We start from the raw sequence: 24,231 nt of genomic DNA on the forward strand, positions 1-24,231 counted from the left end.
GTGTGCATAATCTAGGCACAGCTTCACAAATAGTGATGAGAAATCTATTCAATGGAGACACAGTTGACAATGAAAAACAAATGTTCTAGCCTTTATCCATCCTTTTCAAAACCAAGACCAAAAAGTTTAGAAAATATTTTTAGCCTAAACATTTTTAGCCTAAACATAGTCTATTTTATATTTTCTAGGACCACGTGTTTTCCCTAGTTGTATTGAATGATCTATATGTTGCTTTGGTTTCACCTATAGAAAGTGGTCTGAATGGAAAATGTTGCTGATGTAGCAGTCGGTAGGATTCTAGCTGCCAACAATTCCCATCTTATTGGTTACTACAGAGAGAATGCATGTTTTCATATGAGATCTTTTGTATATTGTCTTCTTTTTTATATAAGATTTTGAACAATTTATATAAATGCCTGTTCTCTTGCAGACAACTTCTCTCCTTGAAAGAAATCCATTCCAGCAGCATTGGGGAAACCAAAGTACCACTTATCAACCGTGGTGGAATAAGATTGCGCCTTGGCCTTGAAGTCTTACAAATGCCTATTCTCCTGGTGAAGCAAAAGAATGTTGAAGCACAGGTGAGAAAAAATACTGTATATAGGAAAAATTAACAAAGTTAGGGAGGAGCAATGTATGGCTCTCATAAAAAATGAAATAAAAAAATGAAAGTCAACACCCAGGAACACAAACTTGTTTATTAACGTATATTAGGACATAGAGGGACTGTACAACAAACAATGCCATTTTTATACTAGATTCACAAAATGACAATTTTTGATTTGGTGAATTTAGTACAGAATATTCATGCAACAGGTAGATTCAGTCTATCCCTTATATGGAATATATTTACATACACTAAAGTGCAAGTTGCCAACCTACAGAAAAAGTTTTTGTTGGGCAGAAGAAAATTGGTAAAAGTATGTAATAGCAACCGTTTCTAATGTTCCAAAGTGTTTTTAGAAAGCATTAAGGTTTGCTGATTTTTTTTTATGAATCTGTAGAAACACATGATCAGTTAGATACACATTGGGGTTGAGGGGGTGGTGAAAATTCACTTTGCTAAGAATAAGAAAGTGCACGAAAAAAACTATATTTTTTCTTTCACACGATTGGATGAACAGCATATTTGCCTGTAGGGAAATCAACCTCTTTGACTGAGAAATAACCTTGCATTATTTTTCCTACATTAGAAAGCTCACTTCCTATGCATACTGTCACAAGCACCATATCTCAAAAAGAAAGCAAGATTACCCACTTAAATCATTTAATGAAATAGAGTTTAAAAAATTAAATCATTATACCTAAAAATACGGTATATGTATTTCCATAAAAAATTATTTTCAAATGATTTACATTTAAGAAATTTCCTTGATAAGCTTTCAAGAATGGGAAATTTCTCTTCTACTTCTCTGCTGATGACTACTCTAAAATATCTGAGATCCTGCCTACAGTGGTCACCAGGATAAAATATGAGAGTGAATCTCCCAAACATAGACAAAGACCACAGTAAAGATTTGGCCAAGCTTTGAATGTTTCCCATTCTACCCAAAGCTGGAACACATGAAGACTTCATCTATTGCCTAAGTGTCTGAACCAATAAGGAAGTTCCTTCTTCCTTGTCAGCAAGTAAAATGTATTTCTGCATGAGGACATGTCATGGCTGCCTCCTCCCCCATTTTCCTGTAATTAACCCTAGTTTGATAAAAGGTTCCTATTGGTTAGGAAACATCCTTGCTCTTGGGACTATGATGTTAATGTTCTTTTTTTACCACCCCTCCCCTTTCCATTTTTATTCCAGATTGAAGAGATCCTGCAAAGCTTGGTCCAGAATAACCAGCAAGAAATGCAGGAAAATGCTCCAATGCAATTCCTGAAACTAATCCAACTCCTGCGTGACACAAGCTCTCAAACTATTATAGCCCTTTGGAAGAAGTACTCGGAAAGACCCGTGTACAAGTACGTGGCCTACAGTTACTTGATTTCCTCAGTTTATCATTTGTGATGGACAGATATTAGTGTTTGTTGCTAAATTATATTTACTTTATTTCTCAAGAATGGGTCCAGTGGATTGCAGTCACTCCAAAAGTTCAAGGATCCTTTAAGTCAGGGTTCTCCAATCTTTCTAAACAAAGGGCTAATTTACTGTCCTTCAGACTTTAGGAGGGCCGGAATGTGGCCAGTGGGAGTAGAAAATGTCTGGTGTCAGAGGAAGTAATCAATGTCCTATTATTGGTATTAGTGGGAGGCATAGTGACCCTTCGATGGTGTCAGGGGGAGGGGGGCATAGTGCCCCATAATTGGTGTCAGTAGAGGAAATGGTGTCCCATCATTGGTGTCAGTGAGAGGAAGAGTGCCTTGTATCAGTGGGGGAAATAATGCCCTATGGGCTGGATCATGGCAAGCAAAGGGCCACATCTGAGCCTCGGGCTGCAGTTTGGAGACCACTGCTTTAAGTGAAAGGCATGAGCAAATGAGCAGGCGTTATTTGTGTTTAAAGAGAAAGCATAGTGTATATTCTGTAGGTGCCTTTTTTTAGTTATTTCAGTTTTCCCCTTAAAGAGGAACTAAATTCCATTGCAGGCCCTCCGGGCTTTTTGCCATGATGTGCAAATATTTGCACATTATAGCAGACTTACCTGCCAGAACACCCCCCCACCCCCTTCCAGGGATGTAATAGCTGTGGTCTCCCTCATTGCTCATTTGCTATGGGCTATCATCTTTGCCCAATCTTCTTCAGGGTTTGGCGTTACTGGCCATCCGAATTGGCCAGCCCAGGATGATGTAACTCCTGCACAGGAGTTCATTTATCCTGTCACCCATAGCATTCACATGGAAAGCTCAGTGTACATTAAGAAGAAACATTTCTGCCAGATAGAAGAGTTTTCATTGCAGAAGAAACAAACAGAGTGTCTTCTGCAATTAAAGTCTACCTGCCAGCAATATTTCATTTGAAGTCTTTAGTTTAGCTTTACATTTTAACAAGTCAAAATAACTTTTTTCTAGGTTTTAGACTTAAGCCCTGTACACACGGTCGGACATTGATCGAACATTCCGACAACAAAATCCATGAATTTTTTCTGACGGATGTTGGCTCAAACTTGTCTTGCATACACGCGGTCACACAAAGTTGTCAGAAAATCCGATCGTTCTGAATGCGGTGGTGTAAAACACGTACACCGGGACTATAAACGGGGCAGTAGCCAATAGCTTTCGTCTCTTAATTTATTCTGAGCATGCGTGGCACTTTGTGCGTCGGATTTGTGTACACACGATCGGAATTTGCGACAACGGATTTTGTTGTCGGAAAATTTTATAGCCTGCTCTCAAACTTTGTGTGTCAAAAATTCCTATGGAAAATGTGTGATGGAGCCCACACACGGTCAGAATTTCCGACAACAAGGTCCTATCACACATTTTCCTATCGTGTGTACAGGGCATTAGAGTGGTAAGGCGATATAACCACTTGTAGGTTTTTCTTGCTGTCCTCATTAGGGAGATTAACTCTCTCTAATTACCCTGATCATAAATGGCACAGCAACAAAAGTGAGAGTACATCAGAATTTTGAGTTGCCACCAGAACAGTAATAGAGGAAACATTTTATAATGGGGACACTCCTTGTCATGCCAATTATCTAATAAGGTATTTTCTTACATAGAAACAATATACTGTACTCCCACTTCCTGTTAAAGTAGAACTATAGGCAAAACTTTTTTTTTTCATTTTGGATGGAGCAAGGGAGGATATAACCCCTATCAGTTTTTTGTGCCATCTGTCTCCCATTGTGGAGATTTCCCTTCACTTCCTGCCCCATAGCCAAACAGGAAGTGACATAAAATCCCTGCTAATTAAAGTGGTTTTAAAGGCAGAAGGTTTTTTATCCTAATGTATTCTATGTATTAAGATAAAAAGCCTTCAGTGTTCAGCAACCCCCCTCAGCCCCTCTAATCCCTACCTTGCATGAGAGACTCGGCTGTCCAGGACTCTCCCCCCTTATTGGCTGAGACAGCAGTGAAGCGCCATTGGCTCCCACTGCTGTCAATCAGTCAGTGGCCAACAAGAAGAGGGAGGGGGCCAGGTGGGGCTGTGGCTCTGTGTCCGAATAGATACATGGAGCTGTGTCTTGGCTCGGGTGCCCCCATAGCAAGCTGTTTGCTGTGAGGCCACTCAAAAGGAGGGAGGGGCCAGGAGCACCAGCGAGGGACCCGAAAAGAGGAGAATCTGGATGCAAAACCATTACACAGAGCAGGTAAGAATAAAGTTTGTTATTTTGAAACGAAAAAAAATTAGACTTTAGTATCACTTTAAGGGAATTCCTTGGGGACCCCCAGGTCACTAGAACAACTGTTCTCATTTGCGTTTGGTCACTGTGGCTTGACAATAAATACAACATATTTTAAGAGTAATCAGCGGAGTGTGGTTCATCTTTTCCTCATTTCACTAGAACTAGTGTCCCCATTGGAAGATTTCCCCTCTATTACTTTTCTGGGGCCACCCAAAATTTAGGATTTTCTTTTACTTTTACATTCAACGATAATGGTAAACAGGACAAATAGAGAGAGTGAATCTCCCTAATGGGGGCACAGCCAGCGATAAAAATTAACAGGTGTTTAATATATCTCCACTCTATCCAAAACTAAAAAAAAAAAAAGTCTTGCCTTTAGTTGTACTTTAAGTCTTAAAGACAGGAAGTGAAGGGAAATATTTCTAATAAGACACACAAGGAAAAAAAAATCTGACGGTGGTTGCAAACTTCCCTTACTCTATCCAAATTGAAAAAAAGTTTTAGCTTTAGTTATGCTATAAGTCCTTTTAAAAATGTTATATTATTGTTCTTTTATAGACTGTAGAGATTTGTTAATTGAACACTAAAAGGGACTCTCAGTGACTCTTGCTATTCACTCCTAACAACTGTTGAGATAAAAAATTGACTCTTTAAAAATCAGGAGGGGAGTGGGGGCAGAAAAGCAGAGCCATACGTTGCATAAATAATAATCAATGCCATGTTTTTACTTCACAGGCAATGGTTGATAAAAGCCACTCCTCTGATAGGAACAAGTGAAGCTATTAATCTGCTCCAGAAGAACATCGGCAACCTAAATAACCAGGATGCAGCCATGGCCATCTCTCTTACCATGCTATACACAAGAGCCAATCAGCACACCATCCAACTTGCATCTGTGAGTCCTATGCCTTTCTCATTGCATTGTTCCCTATTTGCCTAACTGATATATGAATTAACGTAAATTCCTCCACCAGGCTCTGTTGAAAGATCCCCATGTACAAAACTCGCCAATTCTACGCAAGACCGCCTACTTGTCGTATGCTACCATGGTGAACAAACACTGCAATGTTATTATGACTTGCCCTGATTCATATCTGCAGGTGAGTGGCACTTACTTACTATTATTAGTGGTATTGTTCTGTGTGATTGTATCTCTTAGTTACAGTTTTGTCGCATTGTCTCTGGAAATGGCATTCGCTGTTTGTATCAAATATTTGATCAAATATTTTTAAATGTATATTTTAATTATTCTTACCCAACCACCAATGTAGAGAATAACTGAATTAAGTAAGTGAAAAAATGTGATAAACAATTAAAACTTAAAAAGATCTGAATGCTGCTATCTCCTGGCAAAATCAAATACTTAATTTAGACATATATATTTACAGTGGAACCTCGGATTACGAGCATATTCCGTTCCAGGAGTATGCTCATAATCCAAAGTACTTGCATATCAAAGCGAGTTTTCCCCTTGAAGTCAATGGAAACGAAAATAATTTGCTCCACATTGACTTTAATGGGATGCAATACCGCATGCGGCCAGAGGTGGGGGGGGCGCCAGAGAGCCTCGGAAACGGCAGAAAAGGCCCGAGGACACTTCGGTGGACCTCGGCAAACCTCGGAAAGACTTCCTACCCGAGTTTTGCCGAGGTCAGCCAAAGTGTCCTCTGGCCTTTCCCTGCATTTCCGAATGGCGCAGATCGGCTGGGATCGGTGACGTTCCGCTCTGCTCGGGTCTGGCGCCCCCCCACCTCAGGCCAAAAGCCTTACTGCACACCGCTTTGGCCTGAATCGTGCTCGTCTTGCGAGACAACACTCGCAAACCGAGTTACGATTTTTAAAAATACAGTGCTCGTATTGCGAAACGCTCATTAACCACGTTACTCGCAATCCGAGGTTCCACTGTATATATAATTACAAAGGAGATTGTGCAAAAACTTTTACAACATAGTGTGTATACCATATTGAAGAACGTGCAACACATTAATAAATGAATAAATTAAGGTGAGTAAATTAATCACTAATAAGTGAAATAAATGAAATATAGTTATAAAGTGTAAAACATCCCAAGTGAAAACTCAAGAGTTAAATATCCACACAAATATTTATATTGATATATCAAAAGTGTCCAAACTGAAACAAAATAGCGGGGTGATGAGACAAAAAGTTTTGATGCCGCCCCTCACACTCTGCAAGATTGATCAGATGCTTCAAATCTGGAAGGTAGATATACACTTTAAAGGAGCCAGATGGCCTCTTACCGAATCTGATGGACCCCAGATTATCAGGGTCAAACTCGCCTGGTACCAGCAATACATTGTAATAACTTTTCACCCGATGCGCTCCAGAGAATAAATCAGCAGCTCCCCCTCCTAAATCCCAAGCTTTTTTTTTAATGCAGTACGGAATGGTTAAAAGCTTGTCAGTTTCTTGATTTTGTTTTCCCCATCAGCGTCCTATTGGGGAGATTTTCCTTTACTTCATGTCCTGTGGACTTAACAGGAAGTAAGAGAAAATCTCTCCAAATTGGAAAAATTCCCTTCTATTCCTGTACTAGTGACAGCTTGAATTGATTTGACCTACCTTTATTATTCACAGTGGGGTTTATTTACTAAAACTGGAGAGTGCAAAATCTGGTGCAACTCTGCATAGAAACCAATCAGTGTTCCGGTTTTCTTGCCAAAGCTTAATTGAATGAGATGAATTTAGAAGCTGATTGGCTACCATGCACAGCTGCACCAGATTCTGAGTGCACCAGTTTTAGTAAATCTACCCCGGTGCATCTTCAACCATCACAGACTCAGCCAATGTATTATACTCTGACATTTGAATAAAGAAATATTCTTCCAATGTTCACTGTATGCTCTGATTCCTATTACAGCCCCTCCACAACCTTGCAGCTGAAGCCGCCAACGTGGGACACACTGAAGACATTGTAATAGCATTGAAGGCTATGGGCAACGCGGGTCAGACTGCAAGCATTAAGCCTATCCAAAAATTCCTGCCAACCTTTTTCCCCAGTGCTTCCCAATATCTTGTCAGGGTCCAAATGGATGCTGTGATGGCACTCAGGAACGTTGCCAAGAGGGACCCCAAAAAAGTAAGTGTTTCTTTAAGAAAGTGAACTTATTATAGAATTCAGTTACAACCAGAATATACAGGGGCCATAAATAACCCAGGTATAAAGAGTCTCTGCCCTGTTAAGTAGATGTTGTACATAACAAACTCAACAACTATATTAATATATATTTTTAAAGGTGCACTTAAAGTGTTACTAAACCCAGTAATATGAAAATAGTTAATCGCCCCCCCCCCCCACAGTGCCCACAGCATATAAATCTTCTTTTTACATTAAAATACTGCCACTATAATACCACGGTGGTTACATGATAAACTGCACAGTTTCAACAGTACTGAGAGTTCAGGAAGGAGAAGATTTCCACTGCAGCCTGTATACACGCCCACATGTGTGATGTCAATATCATGTGACCTGGCCAGCTCTGAGAACAAGTAAATGTTCTCTCCAGAACAATAAAAGACACAACTGAGCATGTGCAGGTCGGCTACCCTGCCTGTGTTAGCTGGCCTTCCCCAGATAAACAGTGCAGGAGGGGGAGGATCTGTCCATACAGGATAAAACAGCCTTTTTACACAATGCAGAGGATTAACTCCTTAGGTTGCACAGTGAGTATAACAAGCATGCTATGCTGCATATACAGACTGATTTTACTGTTGTGGGTTTAGTAACACCTTAATTCTGATTTGCTGTAGAGCACATGTCTCCAAACTGCGGCTTGGGGGCCAGGTGAGGCCCTTTACTTGCCTTTATCTGGCCTTTGGGGCACTATTTCTCCCAATGGCACTTACAGTAGGGCATAATTCATGTCACTGATATGAACAATAGGACACTATTCCTCCCACTGACAACAATGGGGCACTATTCCTCCCACTGATACCAATGATGGGGCACTATTCCTGCCACTGATACCAATGAGGGGGCACTATTCCTCCCCATTATACCAATGAGGGGGCACTATTCCTCCCACTAATACCAATGAGGGGGGAATTTTCCTCCCACTGACACCAATGATGGGGAACTATTCCTTCCCATAATACCAACAACGGGGCAAAATCCCCCCTCTTATACCAATGATGGGGCACTGTTCCTATCACTCACCCAAACAAGTCTAAAGGACGGTAAACTGGCCCTTTGTTTAGAAAGTTTGGAGACCCCTGCTGTAGAGCATCAGCCTCCCATACTCTCCTTGATCAGAAATCTGTTGGTCTGAGAACTAGGGAGTTTTTCACAGCGACCAATCAGATTCTAATTTGCCCTGAATGTTTAAACAGGGTTTGTGTTGGAAGTAGAAACAGAAAAAAAAGTTACAATGCACAGATTATAGGAAGTACACTTCCAGTGGCCCTGTGAGGTAATCTCTGGATCCTGTCTGCAGTGGGTAACAGAGAACCAGGAAACAGGAGCTTGTTAAAACATGTGAAGTTGTGTACACTTTGAATACCTATTTGTGCAACGGAAATGTAAAGAAAACAACCATTTTTTTCCTGCATACAATTGAATGATTGAAGTGGATACAGGCTCACCCCATCCACTAAGCTAAGTGAATATACACTTTCCAAAGTGAACATGCCCTATTACAACTCCAATGCATCCATAATGGACAAATACAGTTGTTGCCATGCACAAGTATATATATATATATATATATATATATATATATATATATGTATATATATATATATATATATATATATATATGAAAGAAAATTAGAATTGGAATTGATATTAGGGCTTATTAATCGTCATGTGCCGCATGAAAGGCCAGTTCTTAGGTTTTCCCAGCAAAAGAGAATGCTTAGCCTACGACTGTTTTAGAAATATAAACTGTATCCCCCAAGATGCCAGTCACAATTTTTTTATTTTTATATTATGTCATTTTAAAGGTTCAAGAAATTTGGTTGCAAGTGATAGTTGACCCATATGTTCACAATGAAGTAAAGATGACAGCTGCAGCAGCCCTGTTGGAGAGCAGACCCTCAACCGCCACTGTGGTAATGCTGGCTCTTTTCATACAGAGAGCAAGCTTAAATAATCTACAGCTGTCCAGCTTTGTATACTCTCACATGAAGGTCCTGTCCAAGAGTACCGTGCCAGAGGATCATGAATTGTAAGTGAAGATGAATTGCATACATTAATGTGCACCATATATTTGAAGAATGTTACAGTATTTGTCGACAACGAAGGATGGAACTGCATCGATTCTGCTACTTTGTGTAGCCAGCTTTACACTTGCATGATCCATGAAGTTCCTAAACTTGTCGCATTGGGCAAAAGTTTTGTGCATGGAACAGTATTGGAGCCTCTGTATTCTACTGTACAGAAACATTCAGATTGAGAAAGGGAAGGGCAGCACTAGGGGAAATTCAGGACTCTATTGCTTACAGAGAACATTTGGATGCTGCTTCTCCTTCAAAGGCTGCAATATAGCATATAATATAGTATAGTTAGCAGTTAGGTAAAACAATTGACATTTTGTCAGAAACCATGAAATCAGGCAGAGACAGAAGTACAGTTAAATCACACTTGTTTGATAATAAAAGTAAAAAGAACAAACATAGTCAAAACATAGCCAAATTTCAGTAACCAGAACGGATAGTCAGCCAAGCCAGAAGTCAGGGATCAATGTACTGGAACAGCAAGCAGGATCTGGAGCCAGAAGGGATATCAGCAAAGCGAGTCTTGAACAGGATCGCAGGAGATGGTTTCTTCTGTGATGTTGACCAAGGCGAAGGCAGAGCTCCTCTGGACTGGATGGCTTAAGTAGGCAGGACTGACGAGCAGGATATCATCAATAGCTGAGAAACTGTGGAGTGATGGGAGCTGGCAATTAGCCGACAGCTAAGCAGCCAGCTCAGAGACGGAAGGGCTGAGCCCAGCCCTGACACATTTATGTAATATTTATATATATATATACAGGCCAGTCAAGTTCTTTCACCCCAAACTCGCTCACCCATGTCTTTATGGACCTTGCTTTGTGCACTGGTGCGCAGGAATGATAGACCAGGAAGGGGCCATCTCCAAACTGTTCCCACAAAGTTGGGAGCATAAAATTGTCCAAAATGTCTTAGTATGCTGACGCCTTAAGAATTCACTTCACTGGAACTAAGGGGCCAAATCCAACACCTGAAAAACAACCCCACACCATAATCCCCCCTCCACCAAATGATTTGGACCAGTACACAAAGCAAGGTCCATAAAGACATGGATGAGCGAGTTTGGGGTGGAGGTACTTGACTGGCCTTCACGGAGTCCTGACCTTAACCGGATAGAACACCTTTGGGATGAATTAGAGCACAGGCCTAGGCCTAGGCCATCTCATCCATCAGTGCCTTACCTCACAAATGCGCTTCTGGAAGAATGGTCAAACATTCCCATAGACACACTCCTAAACCTTGTGGATGGCCTACCCAGAAGAGTTGAAGCGGTTATAGCTGCAAAGGGTGGACCAACTCAATATTGAACCCTACGGACTAAGACTGGGATGCCAATAAAGTTAATGTGCGTGTAAAGGCTGGTGTCCCAATATTTTTGGTAATATAGTGTACATGTCAAATTAGCATAGAACAACTCAAGAAAATGATCATTTTTTATAAGCTAGAACCTTTGTCTTTAGAAGATTTGAGTAACCTAGAACCTTCTTCTTGAAAGGTCTTCAGTAATATCTACCTCTCCTTCCTTCCTCTTTCAACACATTTGCAAAAAGATGGAGCCGGCAACGCGGTAATCTGTATGCGTATTTATTGACTACATAAGAATGAAAATAAAACAAAGAAGCTGACGCGTTTTGGCGAGAGCCTTAGATGCAGCATCAGTTTCTTTGTTTTATTTTCAGTCTTATGTAGTCAATAAATATGCATACGGATTACAGTTTTGCCGGCTCCATCTTTTTGCATATCCTATACTGGTGTGGATGGACGCACTGAGCCTGGGCACCTGTGAGTCGATCCTTCGATCAAATTGGCCTCTCCCTGTTGAGTGCGCTGCTTTCACTAGACTCTCTAACACAGCATTATCTGTAACAATATGGGATCTATTTATGAGGGCTCCTTCAGACCGGTGGTGAAACAACGGCTTAGCCATTGTTTTACCACCCAAGGCCGCCAGTGTGAAAGAGCCTATAGGAATCTATTTATAAATGTTTTCACCCAGGGTTCACACAATGTTCACCCAGGATTTAGGTGTTTTATTCCAACTGAATCCAATTACATAAATGTGAAAATATTGGGTGAATAGACCCCTAAGTGTTACAGGTGTTCTATAAAAATAAAAAAAAGAAAGAAAAAAGACTTTCAGGGAAGTGATTAGAGGAAATAAAAACATTAGCCGGGAAATAAAAGGTACAGGAAAAGTTTTTTGACACACTCCCATGGTTTTTTACTTAGTAAGCTAATATTCTGTATTTCCAATTAGGAGCGCAGCCTGCCGTCTTGCAATTAAGCTCCTGAATCCAGAATTGGACAAACTGAGCTGGCGCTACAGCAAAGTCATCCGTCTCGACACATTCAACTGTAAGCATTTACCGCGTTCTACATACAGGGAATCCACAAGAACCAATGAGGAGTCTTGTCTCTTTCTTACTGCAGTAGAAAAGTGTCCAAGTTGCAATGGATATGGAAAGACTTCTGCAACTATTTTCCACATATGTCATCTATTTAGTTTTATATGAATAGTTACCTTAACATGCTAGTAAAATAAAACTGGTATATAACTAAATATCTGATCATACATAATGGTATTTTTAAATATAATGCACAGAAAGAGACAGTCACAGCAAGAGAAAAATGTGTAGTGTTGCAGATTGTTGAACACTTTCACCACCAGACCAGAAAAGTTTTGCCTTAAGTTCAACATTAGAGAAAAAACAAGTAATAGTTACATAGTTAGTCTGGTTGAAAAAAGACACCAGTCCATCCAGTTCAACCAATAAATTGGTAATAAAAAATTAAATTAAAGTAGAACTAGAGGTAAAAGTTGAACTAACAAGAAGTTCTATTCTGACACATTTTGCACTAGGCACAGTGCGTTCCCAAAGGCAAAAGTTGTTTTCCATTTTGGATAGAGTAGGGGAGGGTTAAAACCACTATCATTTTTTTTTTTTTTTTACATCTGTGTCCCACTGGGGAGATTTCCATTTACTTGTCCCACTGCCAAAATAAGAAGTTAGAGGAAAACCCTCCAAAGCAAGGGAATCCCCAGTTGCCACCATAACTAGTGTCCCCATTGGAAGATTTCACTTCTATTCCTTTTCTGATGACAACCCAAAATTTGGGAATTTCTGTCATTTTCACTCCTGGTGATAATGGTAAACAGGACAAAATGAGATGGTGTATCTTGCTAACGGGGGGCAACAGACAGCAATAAAAACCTGACAAGTGTTCTAAACTCTCTCCACTCTGTCCAAAACTAAAAAAAAAAAAAGTTTTGCATTTAGTTATACTTCAAATATCAAAATTAGTAACCCATAGTCAATGCTTTTTCATTGTTTGGGGATTGCAGGTTTAGGAAAATGGGGGGGAGCGGAAAACATAACTTTACTGGACAACTCTGCCAGCTGACAACTTTAATCATTGTTTCCTGGAACACTGTATTCTTTTTATCTCTATAGATCCTCTGATGTCTGGTGCCTCCGTCAACGCCATCATCCTCAACAGCCCTTTGACCGCCCTTCCTGTTGCTTTGATTGTTAAAGTTAGAGGTTACATAGCTGGAGCTGCTTCAGATATTGTTGAGGTAAAGAGGACGAATAATATTAAATCATTACACCAATTTCCTACCTATTTTACTCTTATTATAATTATGAATATATTTTGCAGTTTGGCGTGAGGGCTGAAGGACTTCAGGACATTATGAGAAAGCAAAACATTCCTTACAATGAATATTCCCTAAGGAAAAACATTATCAAGATTGTGAAAGCTGTGAGTGTTCCAAAACTTTTCACGCTCTAAACTGAACTTGCTGACTCACAGTAGTGGCAGCCATTTTGAAGACTGAGCCTAGAACTTTTCACTGTATTCCCTTTATTTTTACCTCAAGGTTTTCGTTAATGTAGGACAGTGGAAGCACATGGTTGTCATTCACATGGGACTGAGGACTTTGCAAACTATAAGCACCATGTTTGTAGACCATAGATGCCACGTAATCTGAGAGATTTTGACATCGACCACATGATTTCGTGACCTATTCTATTTATTAAAAACGGGCACGTTCTTTGGTGGTGGGGTGGGAGGAACATGACATGGGTTTCTCCATCAGCAAGTTTAAGATGGTGTGGGCCCACTGGTCCAGTACGCCCGAACCAGACATAGAGCTTGTTTAGCCTATTGGAAATTTGGATGGCTGCAGAGTTTATCTCTTCTGCATGACATAGAAAAAAAAAATGGCAAATAAAAAATACAATTCTCATTTAGAATGCTTTACAAGCTCTAGGGAGAAATTACTAATAAGAAAATACCAGCAATTATTGCTCCAGTGAATTTTCCCTAGACAAGAGATGGCAGTCAATGAATCACAATGTTTTTGGTTAGAGGTTAGAGGGACAGTCTTGTGTTTATGGGATACTGGGACCCCCTGAAAGGCTGCCACAGAAAAAAACTTGCATTGTTCCCATATGAGAACCCTGGTTTCAGTAGTTTCTAAAAATGCTGCTCACTGTCTGTAGACACAAACATAAGGCTGTGTCTATAAGTGTACTCAATGCTGGTGAGATCCTCCATTACCTCTAGGGCCACATGCGTCCTCACTGACAAACAGCCTTGGACTAATTATAGATGGAAACCAATCCGTGTTTTAGCTTATGGAGGGGGGGGAGGGGCGGAATATCTAGAAGGAGACAACGCAAACAAAAATCTTTCAAACTCCATTTAGAAAAAATCCTGAAAAACGTTGAACTCTGGAGCCCAGTGCTGTGAGACATCTGTGCACCCTGCTAAGCCAAATTACTAAATCCTTTGCTTTTGTTAACATTAGCTCAGTCTTTAAAATAGCCTCCTCTATTACACAGCATATGTTAGGTTCAGGTAAGTTTTGGTTCTGCGGACTTCATTATATAAATATATGACTATGTATTATTTTTTTTTTTTTTTGCAGCTGACTGGATTTAAATCTCTTCCTTCTTCGGTATCTCTAGCCTCTAGTTTTGTTAGGGTTTTTGGTCAAGAGGTCCAATATGGTGATGCCACCAAAGAAACCATCCAAAATGTCGTCAAGGTAAGAAGAGGTCATTCGGTAATGTGATGGTCAGTGCAGAAAATGATCACCTATAGCAGAAATGATTTTTTAATGATCAGAACTGAGCAAAGTGAAAACTGATTGGCAGATATGGCTTTCTGCAGTATGATGCATATGATCGCTACTCTTTATGGTTCTCTGATCTTTGCATTGAATACTTTTGCATAGATAATGACTGCATCTGAGTTGTTTTTTTTTTTCCAGGCTGTGACTGAACCTTCTTCCCGAACGCCCATAATAAATAAGATCATTAAGAAGATCCTAAAAGGAATTGTTGGACAGTGGGTTAGCCCAATCCTGATAACAGAGGCCAGACACATTGAAGCAACCTCCATTGGTCTTCCTCTAGAGATGGCTTTACACTCTGCCATTGTAGGCAATGCTGTTGCTAACAGTAAGATTTATTATATTTATTGCTGGAAAAAGTCACGTTGCACATAACCATTGCATTGTTCTCATCGGAGTCAATATAAATGAGTTGGGTTGTAAATTTATCTTAACATAAAATTCTGTCTCTGCAAAACGCTATTACAAACATACCATGGATTCCAGTTTTTACAGCTTTCCCCCTTAACTTCTTGCCACCTGCATAATGCTTATGTACGGCAGCAAAGAGGTTGGGCTTTAATGCCCACACATGAGCCCATGGGTGGCCAAGATTTCTGTGCAGAGATCGCTCTTACTGCATGCTCCCAGCACAGCAAATGAGCTGTCAAAGACAACCTCTGGTCTCCAGTACTAAGCCAGCGGGATTGGTTCTTGATCTTGTGATAACTGTGACAGCCAATCACAGTGCTCATGTGGCTGGCCAGCCCTTCCTTCCTGCTGTGCATAAAGACCCAGTTAGAGGGACACTGGGGCTTACTTGGCCTATTTCATATGCATATTTACTGAACAACCTCTGTGGATATTTTAAACAGTGTTACACTATGTTCAGGTGTACCAGCAACAGGAATATCACGCACCGAGATGCAAAATCCTTTATTAAAAAAGCCAGTAGGAACTAATTCAATTCTGACATGTTTTGTGCTAGGCAGAGAGCATTCTAAAAGAATGACAAGCCACTACACCCTTACACAGAAACATTAATTAATTCAATTATTATCCATAACCCCTTCTTCATTTAAACATATTCACTTATGTATATATATATATATATATATATATATATATATATATATATATATATTAAAAAACATTTTTACAATGGCAATAGTTATCACAACATTTGTATTAGAACCTGTATTGTGCTACAAACTAAAAAACCAAATAAAAGTAGCGAATATAGCAATAAAAAGGATATACCTGTATGTAAAAAAATGTACAAGTTATCCAGTTTCACAGCATGCCATCTAGTGGCAGAACTTATGAATCGTGCATGGGGTACAATACGTACTGTACATTTATTACTACTATCTACTATATTTTACTTTCCATCTTACCACCATGTCTGATGGTGTTGGGTTGGGCAAGTCTTTGCACAGCATTTAAAGTTCAGACAAAAGGAAGAACTAAGAGTCTGAAAGAATCATTTAAGCCTTAAAAAAATGGGAGTCTCAGCGTCAACCAAGCATGAAGAAAGCTGATAGAACCAAAGACTGAGTACTTTTATTCTTGAAATTCACTGTAAATTCATAGAATTAGGGGTTTCCTTTAAATGGATATTTTTTTTCTTTATTTTGTGGTGGTTTTGTTTGTAAATATCTACTATTTTTTCTTTTTTTTTTTTTTTTTTTAATTTTAATTATAAATAATAAACTAAAAAATCTTACATTTTCCAGTTGAAATGAAGACCAACCCGCCCCCGACAGGGGAGGCAAGTATTGCTCAGCTGCTACAGTCTTCTATCCAGATCCATGATCAAGTTGGTACCGGGTGAGCATCTCCAAGTCTATAATACCATAAAATTCTGCCTGTGAAGCTTTGTATATTTACCATCTACAGTAAGCAGCCTATGGGCCCTAAGCAAAAACAGTCGCTTTCCGGCAAAGCTCAGACAAAACGGCTACTGTTGTGAAATGCAGCTAAATATCAGGAGAGATCAGATTATACACAGTTGATTAGGTAAGAAGAGGGATGCCCTGTGTGAATAAGTCAGACATACACAGGCAGCCATGGCTTGCAAACGTAACGTCATGATAGTCCCCTCCACCAAATATTTGTAGGATTAAAGTGTTACTAAACCCACAACAGTAAAATCAGTCTGTATATGTAGTAAAACATGCTTGTTATACTCGCTGTGGAACCTAAGGGGTTAATCCTCCACATTGTGTAAAAAGGCTGTTTGATCCTGTCCTCTCTGATCCTCCCCTTCTTCCACTGTCCCCAAACCATCTCCTGGTGATAAGACAGAGCCTTTGCAGTCACTCTGCACATGCTCAGTTTGGTGTGTGGTCAGGGGTTCTGCAGCCTGATAGGACAGTCAGAGGAGAATGAAAACTCCTGCTACAAGCTTTCACCAGACACTGATAGAAGTCACAAGACTGCTATATACTGCTGATGAGAAAAGTTATTTAGCAGCTTATATTTACAAAAATAATTGCATTTCCATGTTCTGTGTACTGTGGGACACCAGATATAGTGAATGCAGGGCCCTATGCTTAGTAACACTTTAAGATTTTTCTTGGAGGACAAAGTGATCAAGCAAGACGCAAAACCCTACCTGATAGCTACTCCCTCCCCTCCAACTCCACCAGTAAGCAGCTCTCCCTTCATTAGCTAGGCAAGAACATTTTACCAAGGCGGTTGTATTCATAGCGGGAGCTGGGTGCAAAGATATTGCAATGCAGTTGTATGAGGCATGCTTGGCAGATCATACACATTTCCTTTCCTGACTGTCCTGGCCCGCCCCTTTCATTCATTGGATTTCAGCTCTTTCAATCATGAATGTTCATCATCACATGTGGGCTTTACCAAAAGTGTGTGTGTGTGTGTGTGGGGGGGGGGGTTCTGCATGAAAATACAGCCTGCCTAGGAACACCCATTGATCGAGGCATTCTGATATTTGCATAACTCCTCCCACTGCTTGCATCAGGGATGAGGGCTCTTTAAGAGCCCTTTCACACAGAGCCGCCCCGGGCTTCAGCGGCGCTATTTTTAGCGCCACTTTACTGTCGTTTTAGTGGTACTATTTGGCCAAAAAGGGGTTGAATCCGCCCGCAAAAACGCAGCTGGAGTGACGTTTTGCTGGTGGTATCGCAGCGCTGCCCCATTGATTTCAACGGGGAGCAGCGGTGTAGGAGCGGTGGAGGGGCGGTGAGTTCACCGCTCCTTCACCGCTCCAAAGAAGCTGCTGGCAGGACTTTTTCTGACGCCCTGCCAGCGCACCACTCCAGTGTGAAAGCCCTCGGGCTTTCACCCCTTTAGATTGTAAGCAGGGGCGTAACTACCACCATAGCGACCCATGCGGGCACTATGGGGCCCGCAGCCGAGTGGGGCCCAGTGAGGATAAGAGCACCGCCGGCACAGTCTCCCAGCCAGGGGAAGAGAGAGGAAAGGAAGAGGCGAGCTGTCCGTATCAGCAGAGAGCTGAATTGCCCGATGTAATAGCTTTCATTAGAACTTCCAGTGTTCCCGGGGCTCACGTCACATAGCTCCACCTTTTGGCCCGGTGCCTTTGATAGACAGAACGCCAATCCAATGCAGGACATGTGATGTCATCAAAGGCGTCGGGCCAAGAGGTGGGGCTATGTGACGATGAGCCCCGGGAAGACAGGAAAATCAAATGAAAGCTATTACAGCGGGCAATCCCGCTCTCTGCTGATCCGGGTGGCTTGCCTCTTCCTCTGCATAAGTGGGGTTGTATGGGCACAGGTCACGCTGCATTGGGCACAGGTCACGCTGTATGGGGCACAGGTCATGCTGTATTGGGCACAGGTCACGCTGCATTGGGCACAGGTCACGCTGTATGTGGCACAGGTCACGCTGCATTGACACTAGGGCAGCTGTGGGGGGGGGGGATGTTTGCAGGGGGGCCCCATACAACATTTTGCTATGGGGCCCTGCTATTTCTAGTTACACCCCTGATTGTAAACTCTAATGAGCAGTGCCCTCTGATTCCTCCTGTATTGAATTGTATTGTAACTGTACTGTCTGCCCTCATGTTGTAAAGCGCTGCACAAACTGTTATATAAATCCTGTAAAACAATTAGTCTTCAACCTTAAAAATGGTTTCTATCCATTGTTTATGCCCCGAGATCTGACCATGTGTTCTCTCTTTATCTGCAGTTTTGCAGCTCATACTGTTGCATCAATGGGAGTCAACATACCCATACTTCAGTCTGCGGTCGAACTTCATGGAAAGCTCAGGGCAACCGTCCAAGCTAAGCTTAATACCAAGTTTGATGGTCAAGAGGAAAGTCTCAGGATTGAAAGTGAAGTGGGCAAGCAGGAGAAGGACATCATACATGGAAGGTAATGTGTGCACCATGTATTTCATTTATGTGTGTACTGTCATTATCATTCATTTTTGTGCCGATTTTATAGATTATCACATTATAACAGGGGTCTCAAACTGGCGGCCCTCCAGCTGCTGCGAAACTACAAGTCCCATGAGTCATTGCAAGGCTAACAGTTACAAACATGACTCCCACGGGCAGAGGCATGATGGGATTTGTAGTTTCGCAACAGCTGGAGGGCCGCCAGTTTGAGACCCCTGCATTATAACAATAACAGGTGGTAGGCTTCATTTACAAAGCTATGGACAGCAGAGGGCGCATCTGAGTGTAGAGTTTATTAAAAACATTTCCTTAAGTAGACAATTGGCAACTTACATGATAGACGTGGCGATAACTGGCGTGTAAGTATAAACACAGACACATGTCAGCCTCTGGGGGTGAGTCTTCCAGCATTTCCTCAAAGGAATTCCAGCATCCAGGCTGGTGGTAACATGGATGCGTCAGTCTCACGCAGGTCCTTCAGGCTCTCAGCTCCTCCAGAAACAGGAAGGCCAGGTTGGGTTCCACAGCAGCAAGGTTCCTGAAGATATCAGTGGAAGCCAAGGGCAGTGTAGTAAAGGAAGGCACACTTTAGTAATGGCAACTCACCAATATAAATAAATAGGTGCCTTGTGGTAACGTGGATCAGTCAGCCTCAGACATGTCTATCAGTCTGACTCATTCTTGTTACCACAAAGCTCTTATTCATTTATATCAGAGAGTTGCCAATACTAAAGCGTGTCTTCCTTTGCTGTACTGCTACACTTTGTGGCCCTTGGCTTCCGCTGACATCTACAGGATCCTAGCTGCTGTGGAACCCAACCAGGCCTTCCCGTTTCCCGAGGAGCTGAGAGACTATAGGACCAGTGTGAGGCTCACGCATCCATGTTACTACATATTACTACAAGCCCAGATGTTGGAATTCCTTTGAGGAAGCATATCCTACCATGAGACCCCAGAGGCTGACATGTGTGTTTACACTTACACGCCAGTTATCGCTAGGTGTATCATGTAAGTTGCCAATTTTCTACTTGAATAAATGTTTTTAATAGCCACTATGCTCAGATGCGCCCTCTGCTGTCCATATCTGTAGCTCTAGAGCAGCGTTTCTCAACCAGGGTTCCTCCAGAGGTTGTTAAGGGTTCCTTGAGCAATGTGCAATTTCTACCACTCAGATAAGTTCCTACTGACACCACTGATCTTTTTAGCTATCTGTAAGGGGAAATTCTTCCCAATGATCACAAGTGTAAGGAGCATTCTTCCCAGTGACATGAGTTGTAAATATAATCATTTTTAGCAGGGATTCCCGGATACTGGAAAGTTATTTCAAGGGTTCCAATGTGTTGAAAAGGTTGAAAAATGCTGCTCTAGAGAATCTTAAGTTTCTCAAGAGGTGCTGCACTAAAGTGTTCGCCTGAGCCATTATATAATCTTCCACTGCCACTTCTTGGGACATAGATCTGTTTGCACCCCTAGACCAGGGGTCTCCAAACTTTTCAAACAAAGGGCCAATTCACTGTCCTTTAGATTTTTAGGGGGCCGGACTGTGGCAAGTGTGAGTAGAAAATGCCCTGGGAGAACATTGTTACATCATTGATATCAGTGGGAGGAATAGTGCCCCATTGTAGGTATCAGGGTAAGGAATAGTGCCTCAAAATTGACATCCGTGGGAGGAATAGTGCCCTATCACTGGTGTCAGTGGGAGGAATGGTGCCCCATTGTTGGTGTCAATGGGAAGAATAGTGCTTCATTGTTGGTGTAAGTGGGAGGAATAGTTCCGCATTGTCAGCGGGAGAAATAGTGCCCCTTTGTTGGTGTCAGTGGGAGGAATAGTGCCCTATTGTTGGTGCCAGTTGGTGGAATAGTACCCCATTGTTGGTGCCAGTTGGTGGAATAGTGCCCCATTGTTGGTGTGAGTTGGAGGAATAGTGCTCTACTGTTGGTGTCAGTGAGGGGAATAGTGCCTTGTATCAGTGGCAGGAAAAGTGCCTCAAGGGCCGCATAAAGGCAAGCAAAGGGCCACATCTGGCCCTCCGGCCGCAGTTTGGAGACCACTGCCTTAGACCTACCACAGCATCTTACCCAGGGTACCCACTGGAGCCTGCTAATAAATGAGAACACCCTGGACTGGCCTAACCAGCACACTCCTAGTATGCCTTCCATGCATTGCTTCAGGCCTTAGGGCCTCTCCCAGCACTGTCCGAGTCCAAACAATGAAAGCCTTGTGTATGCACACTAGCATTTTTTTTTTAAGCTAAAAAAAGTTGGAAAAAATGCTGGATAAAAAACGCTAGTAATAGCTTTTTGTAATAGCGTTTTAGCAGCGATTTAGGAGTGTTAGTGTTTTATTAGCGTTTTTGCAGTAAAAGGGGAAAAAAGCTCAAAAAACGCTATTATTAGAGTTTAGGACCCTTAAGCAGCGTTTAGGAGAGTTTAGGAGCGTTTCTGCTGGAAAAACTCTACAAAAACGATTTTTTTTTTTCTGCTCTTAGACGCTGAAGCTCAAAAAACGCTAATAGCCTAAAGTAGCGTGCATGGACACATAGGATAACACTATTTAGCTTCTAGGAGCAGGAAAAAATGCTAATAACAGCTTCTAGGAGCTTAAAAAAAAAAACGTTAGTGTGCATGGAGCCTAACTGTTAATCAAACGCAGCACCAGTATGGATCCAACCTAGGTATAAAATGGATGTTGCTCTCCAGAGATAAGGAGCCCCAGGTGCTGGCTAATGCTAGTCCATGCTGTGAGTAGAAGAGAAAGTCCGGACAGCCGCACACCAGGAAAATATAATCCAACGAAATTTCTTTATTGTAAAATCAGGATCAAATCATATACAAGACACCATGGATAGAATGTACAGGCAATCAGCTAACGCGTTTCACGCTCTTAGCTCCGCAAGAGCGTGAAACGCGTTAGCTGATTGCCTGTACATTCTATCCATGGTGTCTTGTATATGATTTGATCCTGATTTTACAATAAAGAAATTTCGTTGGTTTATATTTTCTTGGTGTGCGGCTGTCCGGACTTTCTCTTCTACTCGCAGCTAATTATATATTGACACCCTTTCAGTTACCCCAAGGGTGACAGCACATTCCATAAGGATGCAAACAATACAGAGAAGAAGCGCCCATACCATTTAGGTGGGTTTTGCCAGCATTCTGCATTCCATGCATAGGGGAGTAATCTCAACAGTCCTGCACCTTTCCTGCCCTGTTTCCCCTGTAAGGAGAAGCTCAATAGATAGGGCCTGACATCCTTGCTGTAGCTTGCTCCTTCAGACTCTTCCTATAATGTCCCACTAGAACTACTTATATTCAAACCATACTTCCCAAGATACACCACACTGGCATAGACAGGTCTGGCAGAGATTAAAACCCTACTCTAAGGGCCTCTAGTGGCTATCTAGGAGACTACACTGCCAACTAACTACAAGGGGTCCCTGAGCCTACTCTGACAGCTAATTATGGTGACATCTTGTGGCCAAATCAGGCAACTACACTGGACAATCCTACTTTACAAGTTTATCGAGCTGGCAGTAGAGCTCAGTAAGTGAAATGCAGAGGGTAGGGGATGATTTAATGCCTGCATGTCCAAGTGTTGTCTTCTGTCTGAAGCCAGCTTAATATAAACACACACACACACAAAGAAATTTTACACTGTAAACATGTTACACTTTAACATGGTATTAACTGTGCCATTTTGCTCCCATACAGTGTACGCGCAGTTGCTATATCCAGAAATATTTTAGAGCTGGAGAATGCCAAAGAATCTCCAATCGTACCTCATGAAGTCCGACCCAGAAGACAGAGGAGAAAGTTCGAGAAGTCCCCTGGAGAAGATGAACCTCTTGTAATTATAATGTGGAATTTTATACAAAAGTTTTACCTTGTTTTAGTTAGAGTAGGGAAGACTTCTGTAATGCTTTTTTGTGTTCCCACCAAGGAGCATTTTCTTTACTACTTGTCACCATGATCACTGAAACAGGAAGCAAGGGGAAAACTCACAAAGGCCTATGGGTTTAAGTTTATATAAGATCAGAGTGTACAGCCAGCTTTTTTCAGTATCTTTTGTTGAAGCCTTTGGAGTCAACCTAAGTTCTAGGGAAGATTACAAGATAAAAACTGGAAAATCTGATTTCAAGGGGTAACACAGACAGTTTATCTATCAGACATTGAATCATTTGGTATGTTTAAATGGACCCGTTGGTCAATAGTACTAGACTTCATAGTGCAAAGGGCTAATGTGATCTGCAAAGCTAACGTATTGTGGAGAGGGATTAGAGCCATTGTCAGTTTTTATTGCTGTCCCCGTTAAGGAGATTCACCCTCTCTATTTGTCCTCTTTACCATTATCATTGAAAGTGAAAGTAAAAGAAAATCCCAAATTCTGGGTTGTCCCCGGAAAAATAATAGGGGGGGGGGGAATCTTCCAATAGGTACACTGGTTCTGGTGACCTGGGGGTCCCCAAGGAATTCCCTTAATTTGCAGGGATTTCTTCAAACTTCCTGTTTGGCTATTGAGCAGGAAGTGAAGGGAAAGCTCCACAACAGGACACAGATGGTGAATAAAAATAAATCTTACAGGGGTTATAACCCTCCCTTAAGCCCCATATACACTATCAGATTTTCTGCTGATTTTTGTCTTCAGATTTACCAAAACCATATAATATGAGGTCAAACCTTAAGAGTTTCATTGTGTATGCAATCAGGCAGGCCCTTGCGCTACATGGTTTTGGTAAATCTGAAGACAAAAATCAGCAGAAAATCTAATAGTGTGTATGGGGCTTCACTCTATCCAAAATGAAAAAAAAAAGTGTTTTGCCTATAGTTCTACTTTAAAGTATATGTGAACCCTTACCTTGAAAAACAACCCAATTTAGTATATACATAAACATTATAAATCTCTTTTTTCCTTTTTTTTTTATAAGTGATCACATAACCTCAGCTCCATAAAAGGTGTGGAGAGATGGGGGTGAAGACTGCAGGGGGTTGTATCAGCAGGAGGTAGATAAACAGCAGTACACTAATCTTCCCAGTGAAGAGCTGTGCAGTAGGGCATGTCAGTACAAGTCTTGGTCATTACAGGCAGGCTGTACTCCCAGCACTGCTAGAAAACTGATCATGCTGGGATGGATGTGCTTCTATGCCTAGTGTCGTCAGTTTGAAATGGAAAACAGGACTGGCATTATCACCAGGTATTTCA

General features: G+C 41.5%; 1 protein-coding gene across 1 annotated transcript in view; it reads left to right on the forward strand.

The window, feature by feature from the left end:
• Nucleotides 1-24,231, forward strand: part of LOC141103727 (vitellogenin-A2-like) — a 68,172-nt gene that overhangs the window by 6,658 nt on the left and 37,283 nt on the right. The window contains exons 7-20 of the mRNA XM_073593635.1: nucleotides 431-581; nucleotides 1,802-1,959; nucleotides 5,022-5,181; nucleotides 5,261-5,386; nucleotides 7,168-7,386; nucleotides 9,249-9,472; nucleotides 11,776-11,873; nucleotides 12,971-13,095; nucleotides 13,179-13,280; nucleotides 14,452-14,571; nucleotides 14,797-14,986; nucleotides 16,374-16,467; nucleotides 18,820-19,005; nucleotides 22,743-22,878. Coding sequence (XP_073449736.1) covers nucleotides 431-581; nucleotides 1,802-1,959; nucleotides 5,022-5,181; nucleotides 5,261-5,386; nucleotides 7,168-7,386; nucleotides 9,249-9,472; nucleotides 11,776-11,873; nucleotides 12,971-13,095; nucleotides 13,179-13,280; nucleotides 14,452-14,571; nucleotides 14,797-14,986; nucleotides 16,374-16,467; nucleotides 18,820-19,005; nucleotides 22,743-22,878 — 2,089 coding nt within the window. The remainder of the gene's footprint in view (nucleotides 1-430; nucleotides 582-1,801; nucleotides 1,960-5,021; nucleotides 5,182-5,260; nucleotides 5,387-7,167; nucleotides 7,387-9,248; nucleotides 9,473-11,775; nucleotides 11,874-12,970; nucleotides 13,096-13,178; nucleotides 13,281-14,451; nucleotides 14,572-14,796; nucleotides 14,987-16,373; nucleotides 16,468-18,819; nucleotides 19,006-22,742; nucleotides 22,879-24,231) is intronic.

Source organism: Aquarana catesbeiana, linkage group LG07, assembly GCF_042186555.1.
Source record: "Aquarana catesbeiana isolate 2022-GZ linkage group LG07, ASM4218655v1, whole genome shotgun sequence".
Lineage (NCBI taxonomy): Eukaryota > Metazoa > Chordata > Amphibia > Anura > Ranidae > Aquarana > Aquarana catesbeiana.